The sequence below is a fragment of the Vulpes lagopus genome, chromosome 9 (genome assembly GCF_018345385.1).
Source record: "Vulpes lagopus strain Blue_001 chromosome 9, ASM1834538v1, whole genome shotgun sequence".
NCBI lineage: Eukaryota > Metazoa > Chordata > Mammalia > Carnivora > Canidae > Vulpes > Vulpes lagopus.
The window spans coordinates 42364854-42386068 of record NC_054832.1 but is presented as its reverse complement, the minus strand read 5'-3'; the positions used below and the strand labels follow the sequence as shown (position 1 = coordinate 42386068).

The 21215-nt window shown below is 32.8% G+C and overlaps 1 protein-coding gene across 8 annotated transcripts in view; it reads right to left on the bottom strand.

Moving 5' to 3' along the window:
* TRIQK (triple QxxK/R motif containing) overlaps positions 1-21215 on the bottom strand; it is an 85362-nt gene that overhangs the window by 3169 nt on the left and 60978 nt on the right. For 6 of the 8 annotated variants that reach the window (XM_041769468.1, XM_041769471.1, XM_041769467.1 and 3 more), the window contains 2 exons: positions 5469-5554; positions 4488-4568 (listed from right to left, as the gene is read on the bottom strand). In XM_041769468.1, the coding sequence (XP_041625402.1) occupies positions 4488-4568; positions 5469-5554 (167 nt within the window). Of the gene's footprint in view, positions 1-7; positions 1633-4487; positions 4569-5468; positions 5555-21215 lie in introns of those variants that run through there. The other 2 variants (XM_041769475.1, XM_041769474.1) reach the window with 2 other exon arrangements.

The following is a 21215-nucleotide window of genomic DNA, read 5'->3' as shown; positions in this document are numbered from 1 at the left end:
AGGAGGGGGGAAAAAAAGAAGGTTTGAAATTGATGAAAAGAGATTGGCTCATGTTATAAGTTTCATCAGAGAAAATAGCAACCCAATTCTATCATCCAGAATAATAATTTGAACCTAATTAATCACATTCTATTTGTTTAACACGTCTTGTCATTAAGTAAAGTAACTTATTTTATACTTAATACCGACTGCAAAAACAAGTACATTAGTGGGCGACTGATTTCTACTATTATTTCTATGCAATTTGTGCTTTTCTAATAGTAAAATCAAACTTCATAATTTTAACATATTTTCATAGTTGGGATATCAAGGTGTTCAGTGCATGCAGTGTAGTTTGTGCCTACATAGTTTCCCTGTTCTTTATTTGAGTATGTTTAACTTTATTTGTTGCTTCAATAAATTTGTTATTAGTTGTAGCTTTTGGACACAGGTTTATCTTTCTTTTTCTAATGGGAAGAAACTATTACAACCAGTTTCTAAATTATGTCTCTGTAAATCTTTATTAAGTATTATTTTGTTGAAACTCTAATTTTTAAACTCTAAATTCTATAGTTCATAATGTAGGGGAACAAAACTGAGTACTCTTCGCTCATGAAGCAAGATACAGTATAATTTACCAGAACTGTGAAGGCTGATTCTGAATATTTCATTTGGTGATTTGATGTGGATTATATTAATTATGTTAAAATAGTGGACAAATATTTCACTACATGTATTATGGCAAAAATCCTATTATCTCTTAAAAACTCCATAAACATAATATATATATATATGAAGTATACAGTATACAGTATGTAGTATACACACACACATACACATTAAGGAATGTTCTCAATATTAACATATCATTTGGCTAAAAAGAGCAAAAAAAGAGCAACTAGTGCCAGTTCCATATCCTAAAGAGCCTAATATGCCTTTCTAATTTTCAATTGTGTATCATACCCATTCCTGGCATTGTTTTATGGAGAAGCACTTTATTTGCATTTACATGAATATATTTTACATTTCATCAGAACGTAAAATTATTAATTCAACAGATGCCACCTAATAAACTTTAAAAACATTAAAATAAATTTGGTTTATAATCAACATGAAATTTTTACCTGGGTGCTGAAATCACACATGGGTACCTTATGCAGACATTTTACATTTATTTAGATTTCCAGACTATGAAAAAAAATATTGATAAAAATCATGGGTTTGACAGACTCAGTGTCAACTATTTTTGTAAGGTTTCGTTTTTTAAATCTAATACATCAATTTAATGTCAAATGGAAGTGAATTTTTCTTTGTTGCAGTTGGAACACTTTGGCATCTCAAAAGGGCACGGCAGCATCAGACAGGTTTCATTTATATTCTTATATCCACAGCTGTGTTCCCAGACCCATCTGGTTACACAGCTACTAATTTTAAGAGGATGTAATAAACAAGTGACACACAACTGCAAACTCCATCTGTTCTGTATAGTGGACAACAAAACTGTTCAACAGCAGTCCCCATTCAGACAAGCTTAAAGCAAGAATAAAGTTTTTGTCTTGATTGGAGGCCATCATCCACATCTCATTTGATAATCACCTCTAACTGCTGCTTTCAACTGCTCCTTGCCCTTCAAAAAACTCTGTAATCTTCACTCTACATTTTCAGGATACCCAAAGGCATGAAAACAGGTTTTAAGGGTAGGAAGTAGAGAACATTCATAGAATACAGCTTTAGAGGATCCATTAATTCAATTAAGTCTACTGTGAATATATGGTAGAGGGGGTAGGGCTAAAGACTATTGAATGGGGGAGGAATAGCATCATTTTCTTTTTTAAAAAGTTGAGAAGATGAACACTGTGGGGACTGGATATATAAAGGGTTAAATTAATGATTAATTTGAAAATACTGCTTTCAGGATGCTGGTGACACTAACCATAAGTTAGAGACCTGTAGGCATTTATGACCCCCCACACCCCCTGGCCATTTTCAGTTTTACATCTGAAATCACAAAAAAGAAGAAAAATAATGTTTCCAGATGGCTCATCCCAAGAGGTTCTTAGCAGGATCTGGTTGACACTTGAGTATTTTATTTATGTAACAGATAAATTAAATTTTTGATACTTATCCTCTTATTAGATTACACCTTTCAAACAAACCTTTCAAATAAACTAATTAATTAACAAATATGAATTATCTTTTTCTTTCTAAATGTTAGAAAACACGGGTATTTACATTCTAAAAAATTTTTAATGATATTACAATTCTTGAAAAATCACCTAATTATTTTTTAAATAGCAATGCAATAGAAAATATTAGTTGTGCAAATATTTCTTAGGTGGCACTAATTATTGGGTCATAAATTATAACATTCTGTTTACATTGGTAAGACATAGGAAATAAAATAGATTCTGAACAGAAATTAATTCCAGATTTTGATCCAGTAATATTCACATCTTATTCTGAATCATTATTGTTCTCTCAAAACATTTTCTATTACTAAACATATGTTTACAAAAAGGCACTAAAAGTCTTTGAGCATAGAGACTGTATTGTGTATTCTTTACATCTCTAGTCCTAGATTTCTCAGTCAATACTGTTGATTTTACATGGTAATGAAATCTGGAAGTTATTTCTTGTATAAATTCTTCCAAGATGATCATGTCTTAGTCATCTCTCTTTCTACAGGTTCTACAACATCATAATACAGCATTTCTAAACAAATAATGAAGGATTAAGATTTATATAATCTATATGTAAAGGATATTAAAATAATGTAATTCTCTGAAAACTTTACAACAGCCATATCACTATCTCCACAGAAAAGCTGAGAACATTTTATGATATATAATATCTAATACAATGCAGACTTAGCTGAAGCGGGGGATCTTGAGGCCGCTGACAAACATCCAAGTGAAGTCTTATTTGTACAAGCCACTAATGGCTAATTCAAAGAAATATTTTCTCACTAACAATTCATAAATGAATTCTATGTCCTGGGTTCAACGTTAAGAGTTTTCATGGTGTTATTTAACGTTCCTGACCACCCTGTGAGGTAATGGCATAACTGTCATCTTGCAAATATGTCAGCGTATACTTAGCTAGATGATGGCAATAGTTAGAGGCAAGAGGAATGTGATCCTAGGCCTCTTTCTTCTATGATCAGTGTTGTCATTGCTGTTATTTTTCTATTCCGTGCAGCTGTTATATTTCTATAGATTTAAATTATTTTAAGAGATAACTATGATTCATTCTAAATATAAGTAGTAAAGTGATAAAAATACTATAATATTATGGTCATCCTGTATCAACTAGATAAGAGTCAAACATGTTTGATGTTCATTAGTCCTTAGTTGCTTCTCTGACATTATCAATATGGATAAAATCACTCACTGGGGAAATTAAACAGCATTAAATGGCAATTGCTGAAAGAAACTTCGTTATTTAAAATCCTATGCTAAAATGACAAGGCAATCAAAGTTTGACACGGCAAACTAATTAGTATGCCAGATTTGAAATGTAAACTACCTCTATGGTTCTGATTCTAAAAAGTTCCATATCATTTTAATGGGCTCTTCATGTAATTTTTTAAGCAAAGTAAACAATGTTTAAAGTTAAGATTTTTATTTTCCATAGGTTTACATATCAAAATGATATGTCAGCTTATTAAAAAAGAGCTTTGTCTGGATGTCAGTCAGAAACTCTTTTGTACATACTTTAAATCATAAATGAAATCTAAGAACTTTTTTCTCATAAAAAAGAAAAGCAAATTCTGTAATATTTATAAAAATATATTAGAAAATTGCACTATATGGTAGATTTATCTCATTCGAAGACAGTCATTTCCTCAAATTAGAATAACAAAAATTATATGAGCAAATGAAAAAGAAAATATGTATATATTAATAAATGAATGGCTGCACCATTTCTCAAATTCTAATTTATAGCTGCTCATTATATTGTGCTACAAGTGGATTTTGCTACCCCAATACCTTTCTTTAAAAAATTCCAAGAGCGGGATCCCTGGGTGGCGCAGCGGTTTGGCGCCTGCCTTTGGCCCAGGGCGCGATCCTGGGGACCCGGGATCAAATCCCACGTCAGGCTCCCGGTGCATGGAGCCTGCTTCTCCCTCTGCCTGTGTCTCTGCCTCTCTCTCTCTCTCTGTGACTATCATAAATAAATAAAAATTAAAAAAAAAATTCCAAGAGCAAAACACCATATTGTGAGAGATAAAAGTGACATAGTGCCTTGGTGGAAAATTACAAATAGCACTCCTACTACAAGAGACAATCATCAGGTAATTAACTGTAAAACAAAGAAGAAAACCCCTAAGTATGGCTTTTAGAAATATCATGTCATGGAAATAATTTTAAAGATGAATAAAATTTCTTGTGAAATGAAAACTTCAAAAGATGAATCATCTCTCTTTTAAACAAAAAGGCAATTTACTTTTTTTTCATTAAAAACTGACACATAGCACTAACTGAGGGGAGTGTGTTGTGAAAACATACCGTATCACACGGCAATGCTTGATCAAAATCAGCAATCAGGAGTAAAAAGAAGGCAGTGTTTCGTGATCGTAATAGCAAATTCTGGAAGACAACCAAATATATCATCTGGCAGTTCAACAGCTGTTACAGCCTGGTAATAATACCTTGGCATTTGTTATAAGCTATAACTTAGAAAAACTGATTTTTCATCTGCCAGATAAAAACCAAAATCTTCTTTTAACATTTTAATATTTCAATAAAGTATATATACTAATCGCTTTAATTTTATACATTTGACAGTAGAACTGTCAAGTTAATTTTTGTATTTATACTTTGATTCACCTCGAAATACTTGGCAAAAAAATTGACATGAGTAATAATGTAAATGTAATTCTGTTGAACTTCATTGTGCTAGCACATTGGATTAATATCTGCTTACATCATTCTCAGATCCATTTATCCCTCCCTAAGCAGTTAAAACACTGGTTTTCTAAAAGAACAAGTTTGGAGACATCATTAGAATTTCATCATAGAGAGTACTGACAACAATAATAATACACAGAGTAAAATCATACATATTAATGACCTAAGTATGTATAATTATAAATAAAACTTCAATAACCATAAGATCAAATGTATTGAAAATAAAAGAAGTTTTTGATTCAGGCCACATAAATCACTGAAAATTTTGAACAATATTTACAGTAGCTAGAGAAAAAATAAATTGCAACTTTAAATAGAACTGGCTCTCTTAAAAAAAAAAAAAAAAAAAGAACTGGCTCTCTTATGTGACATTGTGTTTTATTTTAAGACCCGGTAAAAATCTCAGGATTAGAATGATGTTTCCCATTAAGTAAACTCTTTATAAAAACCTTCAATTCTGGCATTGACTTTGATTTTGAAATGTCATAAAACATTTAGCATTCAACATTTATGCAATCCGGTTTTAGAAAATGAAATGGCATGCATATATCAAATTTTAAAGTTACCAAATACAGGTACCTTTATGCCTATTGCTGTTTTCTTTGCTTCTGCTTTTAATTTGGTTGCTCGTAAAATAGGTTTGGTTTTTTTATAATCTTGTTTACCTAGAAAGAAATAATTTCAGGCAATAAACTACGCATATATATAATTCAAGTTTAACAGCCATCTGAAATGTCAAAGAATGTTTAAATACAGTAAGACGGAGACACAGAGCTGCAAAGTAGCTCCCAGTTATGGAAGTCATAAATGTGTCACACTAAGGTCAATTTCTCTCTTAATTTTTTTCCAGGAAGAAGATATGACAGACATCTTTGATTCGGTGTGTAGTGAAGAGCTAGAAAGATAAAAGCTTATTTTAGAGAGTAAGATGTTTAAAGTAAAGACAGTGAACCTTTTGGAAGCATTTAAAAACAAATGGGTAAATGAGTATTTACAAGATCCCATTAATAGGTAAATTAACTTTGTCACCCTACATGAAGAATAAGAGTTCATTATACACTTATTTTATTAAGAATATGTAAAATATCCAAATAATCAACTTGAGGGGATATCCTCAAGTTTTCTGTAATACTTAACTTTTTGTCACTGAATTCATTAGGAAAACACATATTTAACTTTTGTTTGCTCTCACAAGAGGACAGAATAAATATGGCTAGATAATAGATGTAGGAAAGCTACATTTAGATATTAATTTCAATGCTCTTTACCACATTTCACAGCCAAAGATGAACAAAACTAAGCATCACCAAATTTCCCTTTTTATGTACCATTTGTGTTCGAATGAGTAACAAGCCTGGGTTTGTATATGACCTGCATGTAACTGATGAGTTACATAACCTGTGAAAAAAATAGATTGAACAATAACAAAAAAACAAAACAAATCAAAAACAACAGTAACAAAAACATTGACAGAATAATATACTCTTTTGTTAACCAAAAGAACATTTAGCTAAGAACTGGGTCAATGGGTCTCGAATACAGTATGTCACTCTGTGTGGGAGTTAGCTTAAGACCATATATTCTCTCAAAATTTTATAGTCTCCTTAGTTTGCCTTATTTCTCTTACTCCCCTTCCTTCATGATCAATTCCTTTCCAAATCTTACCCCGTATCTCCTTTATGTAAATAATGCAACTTTTAACTTTAATTTCCACATCTTCCTTACACTGAAATAAATCTGAAAGCAGTGGATCTACATTATAGTATATCATAAAAAGTTAATGTGCAATAAAATAATGTGTTTGCTAATGATTCAAAAGTGCCTTTAGAATTCCATATAGATTTTTAGAATCAGAAATGGCAGGGAGAAGTGAGTCAAATGGATGGGAGTAATGAAGAAATGCTCTATTTGTGTTCATTAGACACATAAAAGTGTTTATTTGGCTGAAGAGCTATGTGTGTGTGTGTTTTTTTTAAAAGAGCCAGTGTATTCTATTTCCTTAACTGCTATCATGTAGCAGTCATTCTGGATCTATGAACATGCAGAAGCTTAATAAATATTATTTGATGATAAGGTTTAATGATCCAGAAATGAACCAATTGTAAAAATGTACATCAAATGATCTAAATTTAAATTATGAAATGAACAAACTACAGAAAAATATTACTCTGACCCATTTTAAATTAGCAACATTTAATTTTGCTGAAAAAGCCTTGACAAGTGTTCACTCTGATTTCACATCTCAACAGTCAAACTATTCATGTCATTATTCCTGCTGAGATATAAACAGCTCAGACCAATGAAAATAGTGACACATCAAATGCCTCCACTCAGGGTTACAAAGCAAATTTTTAAAGAGAATCTAAAGAGAAATTTGAAGATTACAGATCTGAGGCCAAAAAGCCATTTCTTGTTTTATCTTACTCATGCCCTATAATAATCTCTGGGTGCAATGGGGAAAAATAAATGGAAAAAGGATCGTCTTAACCAAATGTTTTTCATACATGTGTGCATTATTCTGGAAGATGTGCCTGCCATAAAACAGACTCAAATATATCTTAAAGAGTCAATGTTAAAGTGAGAATTTATCACTCTACTCACTTGCCATGGAACTCACTGGTTAAATAATGTGTTCCATTTCAATTTAACTCCTGATTCTTAGAGAATAATACCTCCAGATGCATATTAAAGTTGATACGAACATTTGAAACTGTTTCTATAATAAATAGAAGGTTTTAAAAATTATTTGCACCTGGTACTTCTCCAAATAGTGCATCTGTCATTACTTTAGAATTCTGCTTGCTAAGTATGATATCCAAAAGTATATAGTGAAATATGAGTTTTCAGTCTACTAGGTGAAAACGTTTACTGGGGTATCTGTTAAGTTCTTTAGAACTAAAACTAGATATTTCTATTATACCCAAATAAGTTTTCAACATTTAAATTTTTTATGGCTTCAAGAAGGATACCTATGCCTACACAATTGTAAAAGAAAAAAAAAAAAAAGTAAAACACAGAAGTCCCTGCCTTCTAAGTACTTAATTTAGAAAAAATACACACATATATAATCCATATATAAACATCTAGATTTTATATGTAGATGGCTTCTTAGACACATTTGGGTTTGATTTTGGTTATATCAATAATGCAATAACCAACATAGCTGTTTGGCAACTGCTCACTACATTTTATATGAGAGGAAACCTGGAGAATTTAAGCCTATGAAGCTGATCTGGGGCCTCAATTATCTAGTTTCTCTGTTCAATGACACTTTTCAGCACATTTCTGTATTTTCATTTCCTATAGCATAGTTTAATAAGAGCTTGTTTTCCTCCATCGCTGAGCTTCCTAATTGATTGATTTATGCTTCCTCTCTCCAATATAATCCCATAATACTACTTTATTATATTTTATTCTTAAATTATCACAATGAAATTGATTTTTTCCCCTTTCGGTATAAAGTTCTATGAATTTTAATGCTCTTGTATAGATTCATGTAACTACTACCATAATCAGGGTACAGAATAGTTCTATCTCAAAAAACTCCATGTGGTATCCTTTTAGATCCATGCCTCCTCCCACCCATAATTCCTGGCAACCACTGCTCTACAGTCCATTTCTATAGCTGTCTTTTCAGTAAGATGGCAATAATGTGACAATGGCTTCTTTGACTCAGCATAAGGCCTTTAAGTATCACCCACGTTGCATGAATCACCTATTCATTCTTCACTATTGCTGATTAATATTCCATTATACAAAGGTACCAGAGTTTGTTTATTCATTCACTCACTTAAGTGCATTTGGGTTATGTCTAGTATTTGGCAAGCTTATTACAAGAGCTTGCTATAAGCACAGGTGTATGAGTTTTAATATGAACACAAGTTTTCAATTTATCTAGAGTAGGACTATTGAGTCAATATGGTATAAGTATATATTTAACTTTGTAAGAAACTGCCAAACCATTTTCCAGGGTGGGTGTATCATTTCATATACCCACTAGCAATGGATCAGAGTTCTGGTAGTGTCACATCAGAACTAGTATTAGTATTTTTTCCTCTAGATTATCTAATTTTTTAGCATACAACTGTTTGTAATATTCCTTTATAATCCATTTTATATCCATAAAGGTCAATATGCAATGTACCCTGTTTCATTAATGATATTAGTAATCTAAGCATTCCTTTTTTTTTAAATAGTATAACTAGAGATTTTTTAACTGTATTGATCTTTCTAAGTGAATTTTTTTTTTCTTTTTTACTGTTGTTCTCTATGTTTTTCCCACTCTAATCCTTATGATTTCCTTTTGGGCTTAGATTGCTTTTTTCATATTCTAACCTTGTAGGCAGAAAGCTAGGTTATTGATTTGAAATCTTTCCTCTTCATAAACATACTGTTTAGCAGGTGTAAATTGCCATCTAGGTACTGTTTTAGCAGCATCTCATAAATTAGTAAAGAGAGGAAAAGAGTTACACACAAAAAATCTATGTGGACTTTATTTACCTATGCAGTTACCTATTTTTTGTTGTTGTTGTTTGTTTTTTTCTGTATATGGATCTGAGTTACTGTCTTGTGTACTATCATCCTAGCCTCAAGGACTTCTTTTAGTGTTTATTGCAGGGCAGGTGTGCTATTAACAAATTATCTGGTTTTGTTTATCCAAAAATATCTAATTTCTCCCTTTTTTGAAGGACAGTTGTGCTGGATATAGAATTCTTGGCTGACTGTCTATTGCTTTCAACACATCATATGTAATATGTTACTTTTCTCTTGCTGCTTTCAGGATTCATTCTGTATGTTTGACTTTCAACAGTTGACTATAATGTGGCCCAGAGTGGATCTCTTTGTGTTTATCCTACTTGAAATCTGTTGAGGTTCTTGGATAAAAAAAATTAAAGTGCTTCATCAAATTAGGGAAGTTTTTGGATATTATTTTTTCAAATACCTTTCTGATCCTCTCTCTTCCTCCTCTCATTCTGGAACTATTGTACATAGATTGGTCATACTATTGTGCATAGACTGATAGGATGGTGATAGGATCTGTAGGATGGTGTCCTACAGATTTCTGTTCATTTTTTGTCATTCATTTATTATTTTTCTTCATGTTCCTCATAAAATATAATCTCAATTAACTTGTCTTGATGTTCCCTGATTCTTCTGTCAGTTCACAACTGCTGTGAAGTCCCTCTGGTGAAATTTTTTAAATTACTGTATTTTTCAACTCTAGAATTTCTATTTGCTTTTTAAAAATATACATACTTTACAATTCTATAATAAGGTGTTTTATTTAATGAGGCATCATTCTCATATTTCAATTTTTTTTTCTCATATTTCAATTTTTTAAGCAGGCACCAAACTGCTGAGCCACCCAGGCATCCCTATTGTTTGTTTGTTTGTTAATGACTTTTATGGTCTAATTCTGTAAAGTCTGTGTTCTCTTGTATTTGCAGCCACTCAGCTTAATGTTCATCTAAAGACTGGACAAATACTTTCTTAAATGCCTTGAACCAATGTATTCCAGCTTTGCTGGGGAGTTGTGTATGGTATATGTGGGTGTGCGGGTGTGTATGCATGTGTGTTGTTATACATTTTCCATCCTTTGACAAGGGTTTGTAGTTCTGCCTTAGCCTTCTCTTCCTGCTAGCTTCATAAAGGTCATCAAGAGGTGAGAAATTTTATATTCTTTTTGGGTATTTATTAGACATGGCATAGCCCTGCACAGTCTGTGGCTTTCTAGATTCCCAGAAATCTATGTTAGAGATTTTTAAAGACCCTACAGACATCTCATTGCCCAGTTTTTCAATATTTTTAGGACAGGCTCCAGCTAGTCGCAACTAGTAATGCTGCTTCAAGTAGTTGTGATACTAACTTGCCTCTGACTGTATTTGTCAAATGCTGGGAAGGGCTCTTCATACAGAGTGAGTTCTAAGTCTAGTTAAATAAGGACAAGTTTTGAGAATGAGGCTTTTCAGTGATTACCAGACAGGTCAGATAAGGACAATTCTGTGAGGATGGAATGTGGCATAGCTCCAAACTCATTCTGCCTTCTCCACTAACTACAGGATGCTGTTTTTCACAACTATTACAATTGTAAGGATAAGCAGACAAAGATGGAATTAATACCAGTTAAAACTGAACAAAGCCAAATTTTCTTATTGAGATTCAGTTGTTTTTCTCAAACAAATATTCCTTGGACTGTTGTAAGAGTTTCATTAATTTACAGATTTCTGAAAAAGTTGATTCTGACTTCTTTTTGCCATTGTTTTTATTGCTTTTATAGAGAAACGGATCCTTACATTTTATTCAAGAAGTACTTCTCCTCTCTTTACTTTTAATGTTGTTGTATTTGAGGTTATTTCTTTCATATAGCCTAGATTTAGGTGATTTTATAAAATTTCAACCTGAAAATCTACTGTCTTTTAATTGGTATGTTTAGACCATTAACATTTAATGAAACTATTAATGTTTTTATTTAGATCTGTTTTATTATTGCTTTCTTTTTCTTCCCTTTGGTTTGTTCCTGCTTTACTTTTCTTGCCTTTTTTTAAAATTATTTAAAAATTTTAGTATTCAATTTAAACTATTATGATTTTGATATATTTCTTAATATGTTTTAAAAATTGCCCTAGAGATTATAAAATGTATACTTAATTCTTTAGATTCTAAATCAATATTTTATTCAGTTTGCTATTTTTAAAAAGAACCTACATTATTTTCAAAATTTTAATATGCACACTGATAAATTTCATATTCTAATATAATGGAAATAAGCAATATAATGGTTTGTAGAGCTAGTTTTACTTGATTTTGCTGTGCTTATATTTGAACTTCTTGGACATGTGTCATGGAAAGTTGATGTATACAGTGGACATCTATTAATTTAGGCCTTTAAATGTCTGCAAGCAAAGAATTATGAAAGTGAATAGACTGCTGTAGCACAGGTGTGTTTTCCTTAAAAATGCCAGGCAAGCATTTTTAAGGAAAACATAAATAGGCTATATGTTCTTATATAATAATCTTGTATAACATAAAGCCATTGGATGTGTGTTCTTATTATAGCTTAATAGTTTTGAAATAAAAAGTGAAACACATATGCAAAGTTAGAAGGATTATTATATTCTTGTTACTGAAACTTTATATTCATGATAAAAACTATAACTTATCCTTAGATAATATGTGATTTAGTTGTGAAATAAAATTTCCTACTACTCTTCTCTCCAGTTTTGTGACTGGTTTAATTGAAGAGTATCCTGAAGTTGCTAGATCTGTACTATTAAAAAGTTACATTATTATTTTTGACAATTTATGTTAATAGATTTTTTTTTCATATTGTGAGTCCAAAACAATGTACAGAAATAATATGTAATGTTCAGGCTGACACATGATGATACATTCCATTCTTTTTTTTTTTTTTAAGATTTTATTTATTTATTCATTCATGAGAGACCCAGAGAGAGAGATAGACAGACAGAAAGAGAGAGGCAGAGACCCGGGCAGAAGGAGAAGCAGGCTGCATGCAGGGACCCCAATGTGGGACTCGATCCCAAGATTCCAGGATCACGCCCTGGGCTGAAGGCAGGAGCTAAACCACTGAGCCACCCAGACATCCTGATAAATGCCATTCTTAATCCCCAATCTCAATGATCACCATCAAAATAGCCATAACCTTCTCTTTAATTCTCTCTAAAATGACTACATATTATAATTTAAACTTATGAGATATATTTATATGAATAAAATGCTATCTTTGTATGTTTAAAATAAAATTACAAAATTAATTTTCTAGTAGAAAATTTTATAATATGGAAAACTGTTTTTATGGCCTTGTAAGAATACAGATTCTATTATCCTTGTGTACAATTCTTATTAAGGAAAATACATTTAGATAATTGCATTATTAAGATTACCAATCCAAACAAAAAATTTCTCTAAAAATCGTGACATTGAGAGTTAAAATTCTTTCAAATCAATCTGAGATTCTTAACAAATAGAGAGTGTATAAATGTGAATTACTCATCACAAAACCTTTTTGCATGTAAAATTCGAGAGCATTTTTGGGGAGAAAGTGAAAAAGCCTTCCCCAAATATGATAATGATATAGTTAATGCAGTTAGAACAATAAAGTAAATTTATTTTTATGTGAATGCTTGGATTTATAAGAACTTACATATGAAAAAAATACATTTAAGATGTGTGAGCTTTAGTATTTATTCCACAGTCAATTTTAGCTTTTTTTTTTTTAAATCTGGATTTAATGCTGAAAAATGGACATTTCAAAATTAAGAAACATTAAAACTTGCATTTTCATATAGGAAAATATGTCATAAAATTGCTCTTTGAACTAATATCAGCACTGATTACCAGATTTTACTTTATGCACATAGTTATTGAGTAGAAGATGAAATCTCTGAAGTAGGGATATTTTGGCTAGCAAATAACAAAATATTAATTATTGTCCATCAGGAAACAAGAAAAATATAAGAAAATGTATATGATAGTTTATTTTCACCTGCGTCCAAAATTTTAATTGCATGAGTCATGACTTCTTAAGGTTAGTAGATAGAATTATCAGAACCTCTGAGAATAGTGTGACATTAGATCATATCACTGACTATCATTTGTACCCAATTAAGCATAATTGAAAATGTACCCTTATGGTCATCAGAATTTTTATCCCATTTCCTAAACAACTCATTTATTGATTCATTCATTCCTTAAAAAATATTTACTGGAGGATGCCTGGCTGGTTCAGTCAGTAGAGCACCTGACTCTTGATCTCAGAGTTGTAAGTTTGAGTATGACATTGGGTGTGGAGATTACTTAAAATCTTTTTTAAAAAATTATTTATTGAGCACTTACCATGTAATAAAAGATGTTAAACAATGTTAAGTGTACTGAACACACAGTAGTATGAGCAAAACAGATCAATTGTCTAGTACTCTTGTTAAAAAATAAAAAATAAACAAAAAATGTTCAGTTTCCTAGGTGATAAAATGCACCAAAAAGAAAAATGAAGTTGGTAAGGGGCAGAAAATAAAAGGGAGAGATGAACTGTTTCAGAAACAGTGGTCAGAGAAGGCCTCCTTGGTAATATAACTAGACGTTATTACTTAATGTCACTTGGCTGGATACTTAAATGAATTTAGGGAGAAAGTCATGTAGCTATCTGGTAGAAGTAATTCCAAATACTGGGAACATCAAAGTGCAAATACTCAGGAAACATGAATCCCTGGAGGGCCAAAATGTCACTGAAGTCTCTCAAGTCAGAAAAAAAAGTGCTTTATAGGTAACAAAATGAAAGTCTAAGAGCTAGGTCAGCATCATGGCAGCATGCATTATTCCTTTTTTCCCTCCCCTTTCATTTACAACCAATCAGATATCCCTCACTAAAGAAAAGTGCCTCTACACCACATACCAGGACACTCAAGAGACCTATCTATTCATGCACCCAAAAACAGGTTGATTGGATGGCAGAGGAGGCAGGGGAGCCAGGGAAGTCGCCCCAGAGGTAGCAGCTGCACAGAAGGCTGCTTCAGGCATGGCTATGTGCCAGCATAATCTTTCTGGCAGAGAAGGTGGAAGGTGAAGGTTGTGAGTGGGGTCTACCCAGTTGTGTGCTCTGCAGCTGGGGAATCTATTGCTTTCTCTTAGGAGGGAAGTAGGAAGACAAAGAGAAGTGTTTCCTGCTCTCTGCCTCAGGGTCCTGGCAATAGGATCACCTTAAGTCATATGGAACTCCTTCCTTCACAATCATGGAACCCTCTATAGAGACAGCTGTGGGCACACCCAGAGCTCCAAAAGTGAAGTGCACACCTTCACCCACTTGCCACCAGTTGTTTTTTTTTTTAAATGTCTGGACTCCCAACCTTGTGAATCAGCTGTGAGAAGGGAAACCAAAAAATTACGCTATACCACCACCTTCTGGAAGGCAAAAGGAAGACTCCTAATTACCAACCTGTTGAACCATTAGAATCACATTAAACAAAACTTTACCTAAATACGAAAGGTGTACACTACTTTCAATGTGGTGGCAGAAGCACTTTTCATCAAACATAATAAATCATGATAATACAATGTCACAAAAAGAAAATGACACTTTCCTAGCAACTGAACACAAAGATATGGAATATTATGATCTAATGGATAAAGGAATTTCAAATACCTGTTTGAAGACATTCAATGAGCTCCAAGAAAACTCAGAAAGGCACTAAAAATATCTCAGGAATAAAAACAGCAAACAAAAAAGAGAAGTTTATCAAAAATATTGGAATTCTAAATAAGAACAAAACAGAAATTCTGTAATAATTCTAATGCATTAGAATGTATTGGAAGTAGATCAGATCAGATAGAAGAGAGAATTTACAAGCTAGAAAACAGATATCTAGAAATCACTCAGGTAAAAGAGTTGAGAAAGAACTTAGATTTTTTAAAAAAGTGATGTAATCCTACAAGAGCTATTAGACTCCATTAGAAAAGCCAATATAAAAATAATGGGTATTCCAGAAGAAGAAGAGAGGGAAAAGAGGGCAGAGAGTTTAATTAAATAAGTGATAGCTGAGAACTTCCCAAATACAGGGGATTGGATATAATTATATGAAGCTTATAGGACACCTTATCACTTAATGCAAAAAGATCATCTCCAAGATACATTTTATTAAAAATGTTAAAAGTCAATGATAAAGAATTTTAAAGGCAGCCAGGGGAAAAAATGGCAGTAACCTACAAAGGAATACCTATTTCACAACAAGTAAATTTCTCAGCAAAAACTCTACAGGTCAGGAGAGAATGGAATGATAGATTTAAAATACTGAAATATTAAAAACTGTCACCCAAGAATATCCTCTCTGGCAAGGTTATCCTTCATATATAAGGAGAAATAAAGGCTTTATCAGGTAAATAAAACCTGAGGAAGTTCACTGACACTAGACCTGCTGCACAAGAAATGTTGAAATAAGGATATGGACCTGAAAAAAAAAAAAGTCAAAAGTACACAAAATTCTGATGAAGGTGACAAGAAGTTAGAATCTTTTTAGAATAGGGTTGCCTGGGTGGCTCATTTTGTTGAAATGTCCAACTCTTAATTTAGGCTCAGGTCATGATCTCAGGGTTCTGGGGTCAGCTTTGGGCTCCATGCTCAGCAGAGAGTCCACTTGAAGATTCTTACCTCTTCTCCACCCCTCCCCCCTGCTCCTGTTCTCTCTCTCAAATATATAAATAAATCTTTTTTTTTAAGAATCATTTTTAGACTATATACTAAACTTTTAATTATACTGTAAAGGTCAAAGGAAAATAACATTAAATATATAGCCACTATAATTTGGTAACTGATTTCAAGAATTCATTAAAGGATTATACACCATGGCCAAGAGGGACTTATCCCTGGGATGCCAGGATGGTTCAATATATGCAAATCAATAAATGTAATATTATCACATCCAAAAAACGAAAGATAAAAATCATATGATCATCTTGATGGATGCAGAAAAAGAATTTGACAAAATATAACACCCTTTGATAATAAAAATCCTTAACAGATCAGGTATAGAAGAACATACCTCAACATAATAAAGGAATATGTGACAAACCTACAGTTAACATTATACTTAATGGAGAAAAATTGAAAGGAATCTCTCTAAGATTAGGAATAAGACAAGGATGCCTATTCTCACCACTCCCATTCAATATAGTATTGAAAGCCCTAGCTAGTGCAATTAGACATAACAAAGAACTAAAAGACATCCAAATCAGAAAAGGAAAAAGTAAACTATTTGCTGATGATTCAGTCTTGTATGTAGAATCAACAATTTTAAATTTTGGTAAATGGCAGGATACAAAATCAACGTACAGAAATCAATTGCATTTCTTTACACTAATTATGAAGCATCTCACAAAATAGAACTATCCCATTCACAATGGCATTAAAACAATAAAATAGGAATACATTTAAGCAAGGAAGTAAAAGGTCTATGCAGTGAAAATTACGAGAGTTGGCTGAAAAAAACTGAAGAAGAAACTAAAAATGGAAAGAAATCCCATGCATGGATTAGAAGGATTAATATTGTTAAAATGGCCATACCACCTAAAGTCGTCTACAGATTTAATGCAATCCTCATCAAAATACCAAAGGCATTCCTCACAGAAATAGAAGAAAAAGTCCTAAAATTTGTGTGAAACTACAAAAGACTCTAAATAGCTAAAGCAGTCCTGAGAAAAAAGGCTTCTGTACATCAAAAGAAACAAAATGAAATGACAAACTGTAGAATGGGAGAAAACTTTTGCAAATCAACTTAATAACAAAAAACCCCAAACCATCCAATTAAAAATAACTTAATAAAAATCTTTCCAAAGAGAACATCAAAATGGCCAACAGACACATGAAAAGATGCTCAATATCACTAATCAGGGAAATGCAAATCAAAACAACTATGAAATAGTACCTCATGCCTGTTAGAATGGCTATTATCAGAAAGACAAGAGACAATAGGTGCTGATGATATCATGCTATATGGTATCATTTATATGTGGAATCTAAAAAAGCTAAGCCTGTTAAGAAAAAAACAAACAGTAAAATGGTAAGTTACCAGGGGATGGATGGATGGAAGAGAGGGAGAGAAGTGATGGTGTAAGTATACAAACTTGTAACAAGTAATAAGCCATAGAGATTGAATGCACAGTAAAATGAATATAGATAAAAATGTCATACTTTAATTATGCAACATGATAAATTTTGCTACATCAGCAGCATAATACATAAATGTATCAAAATCCTACCTTGTATACCTTAAACTTACACAATGTTACATGTCAAATTTATTCAATTAAAAAAAAACAAAGTAAATTTCAAATTAAAAAGTTCAATTCCTGATGCTAGGCTCAGTGGTTCATTTCAGGTTCTATGAACATTGACAGTTTCTGGGTGTATGCGCTGAAATGATAGGCAGGATCTGAAGCTTGGTTCCCTGATATGTACTGTGAGAACTATTTTGAAAGTAAAGGCAAAGCAGAAATATTACTCCCTTTCCTTACTAAAATCTTCTTTCCTGGAGAAGTTTCAGAGATTCACTATTATCATCAAAACTAAATATTCAGTCACATGGATTATTTCCACAGATCTATTTATTTTCTTACTGTGACTAGTTGGTCTTCAGGGACCAAATGAGCTATTACATTCAAACTTATGGTAGAATTTTCTTATTGTTCTTACAGTAGGAGACTATAAAAAATCCTTCACACATGATAACAAATAGCTAACTATTCTAGCCAATGTTTTTTTTTTTCTAGGTTCCAATCACAAGTACAAGAGACTATCTGCCTTTACTAGATAGGAACAGCAGTATACTTATTGTTCTGCTCAAGAACTAGAACAACTGTCTGTCTCAAGGCTATGGTCTCATTCCAAGAGAATTTAACTGCCCCATTACTACACAATATATCACAATGACAATGATATGACGTAAGGTTGGAGAAGACATTACAACTGCCTGAGATGCCTCATTCAGGTATGTGCATAAGAGGGAAAAGAGGGAACATTCTGTTAAATACAGAAACTTGCCACCTAAATTCTGATTCATGGAGGTCCACTGATTTGGAGCATGTTAGGATTGTTTCCAAGAAAAAAAGTCCACCTTTCTGTGCTTTATGCTATATCTACCATTAAGATAGGGACATAGGTCTAACTTAAGTACTTGGCATGATTTGATAACATTCTTCTATGATCTATGACACAACATTCTTCTACTAGGTATATATTATAGAGAAACTCTTGTACATATCATCAAAGAACAGACATGTCCAAAAATATGCAATGAGTGCTTATAATAACATTCATAGAAAAAAAAGAAACAGAGAATGATCCAATGTCAAAACCAGGAAAACAGAAAAATTCTGGTATACAGAAACAATGAAATGCTATAAAGCATAAAACATGAATAAACTATTACCAAATTTTATCAATAAGAATAAAACTCTAGGGGCGCCTGGGTGGTTCAGTCAGTTAAGTGTCTAACTTTGGCTCAGGCCAGTGATGGGTCCTGCGATAGAACCTGGCATCAAGCTCCCTGCTCAGTAGGGACTCGGCTTCTCCCTCTTCTTCCCACTTATGCACTCTACTCCCCACATATGCACTCTTTCACTATCTCTGTGGCTCTTTCTTTCTCTCTCAAATAAATAAATAAAATCTTTTTAAAAAAGAATAAAACTCTAAAACATGATGTTCAATCAGAGAAAATTACATAATATATACGGTATGATTTCACTGATATAAAATCCAAAAACAAAACAATATATTGTTTGACACATAAACAGAATTATTACAAAATCAAAATTATGGTTTACCTCTGAGGCTTAGAGACTATTGCAGTTGGGAAGGGGCATAAAGAGGGTTCTCAGGTACTGGGGTACAACCAGTTTTTAAGCTGGATGATGGTTACGTAGTTGCCCATGCTATAATTGTGTTTTTAAAATCTACATACATATCTCAGATGCAGAGAGAACCTGAAAAGCTGCTGGTGTCGAGTGGGGCATGGGACAATAAAAGGTTCTCCAGTAGATTGCTATGCAAGCCACTCTACCTCTTAGAGTTTATGGCATAGCAGAGTAAATGAAGCTTGAAGTGCTTTTAGCTGTGACATAGAAATAAGCCTTTAACAGGTCCCCCCAAAAAAGAAGTGGCAGTCTCTAGGGCTTTGGAACAGTGCCATACATCCTTCAGCAGGTAACAGCTGCTAAGAAACAACTCCTGGATTGCTACCAAGCTCTGATGGAGACTGACTACCTGGTCATGAGACTCAGAGACCATCTGGCCAGAGCTACCAGTTATGAATTGGAGGTTATCTAATTCAACAAACCATAAAATTGGGTGTACCATTTTAGCAGTTAAAAAAAAATGTTTGTGAATGGCTCTTTGTAACATGCTGACACCAGCTGGAAGCAGACTGCTATCCTTGGAGATGGCCCTAGAACAAAACCTATAAAGGAAATCCTCCCAGTGGCCGAAGTTTGAGCAGTACATTTTGTTGTTTTACGTAGGAAAAGACGTAACTTAAGAAAGGCACAATATTAGTTTTCCTGAACTGGATACTGAGTCTGCCACCTGGTCAGTTTGGATTATTTATGCCTACAGGTAAACAGGCAACACGGAGAATAGCAGTATTGGCTAGGGTAATCGATGCTGGTTATCACGGATAAAATGATTAGTTAATACATATTGAAAGCCAAAAGAATTTGGAAAGATGTTAGAGAACTTCTGGGGTAATCTCAGGTACTATTATGACCAATAATAAAGTCATTTATTATTGTCATTATAAAGTTATGAAGAATTGAGGAACAAGTGTAGGAGCAAGTCCATTTGCTTTATAACTTTATAAATAAAAGAATCACATAGAACTTTTAGGAATGAAGACGTGGGTTACCCACTAAAGACAAAGAACTCATCAGACTAAGACACTTGCTAGGAACAAGATTCAGAATGAATTTTGGAGGAGGGAGGTCATAAATTACAACTACTACAAACAGCTAGAGAATAGTAACCTCAACTTTCGTTTCTTTATATATCAATATATATCAATTATTATTATTATGATATATTGATATATTATTAATATATCAATTATATATATATATATATATATATATATATATATATATATATATATCAACCATTGAAGATCCCAGACTTAGAGTACAGTAGTCCCAGGCTTGGTTAGAAAATATATAGGTAGCTGAAGATCCTTTCAAGATTATTTTAATGATAAAGGGCAGAAATCCAACCTGAAATAATGTAAAAATAAGAAAGGGTGGAGGGAGAGGGAGGGAAGAAGAGAATGAAAGAGAGAGGCAAAGAGAGACTGATTAATTCATTTTTTATTGGGATCCCTGGGTGGTGCAGCTGTTTGGCGCCTGCCTTTGGCCCAGGGCATGATCCTGGAGACCCGGGATCGAATCCCACATCGGGCTCCCGGTGCATGGAGCCTGCTTCTCCCTCTGCCTGTGTCTCTGCCTCTTTCTCTCTCTCTGTGACTATCATAAATAAATAAAGATTAAAAAAAATGTTTAAAAAAAAAAAAAATTCATTTTTTATTTATTCCAGGAGATAAGAGAAGAATGAATTCAGCTGGGATTGACTTAAAATTCAGTTTTGACTCTGAAGGACCTTCTCTTTCCACTACCAGTTTGTATTTCTTGTTTCACTCTAGAATCATGGCTATTTCCTGCTCTGGTTCATATTCTTATAAAATGAAGAGCAAATTGGAATGGATACTTCTTTCTTGGGATCACTTTAATCATTCTTAAACTCAAAAAATCATCAAGTTTCTTCCAATTACAGAAGAG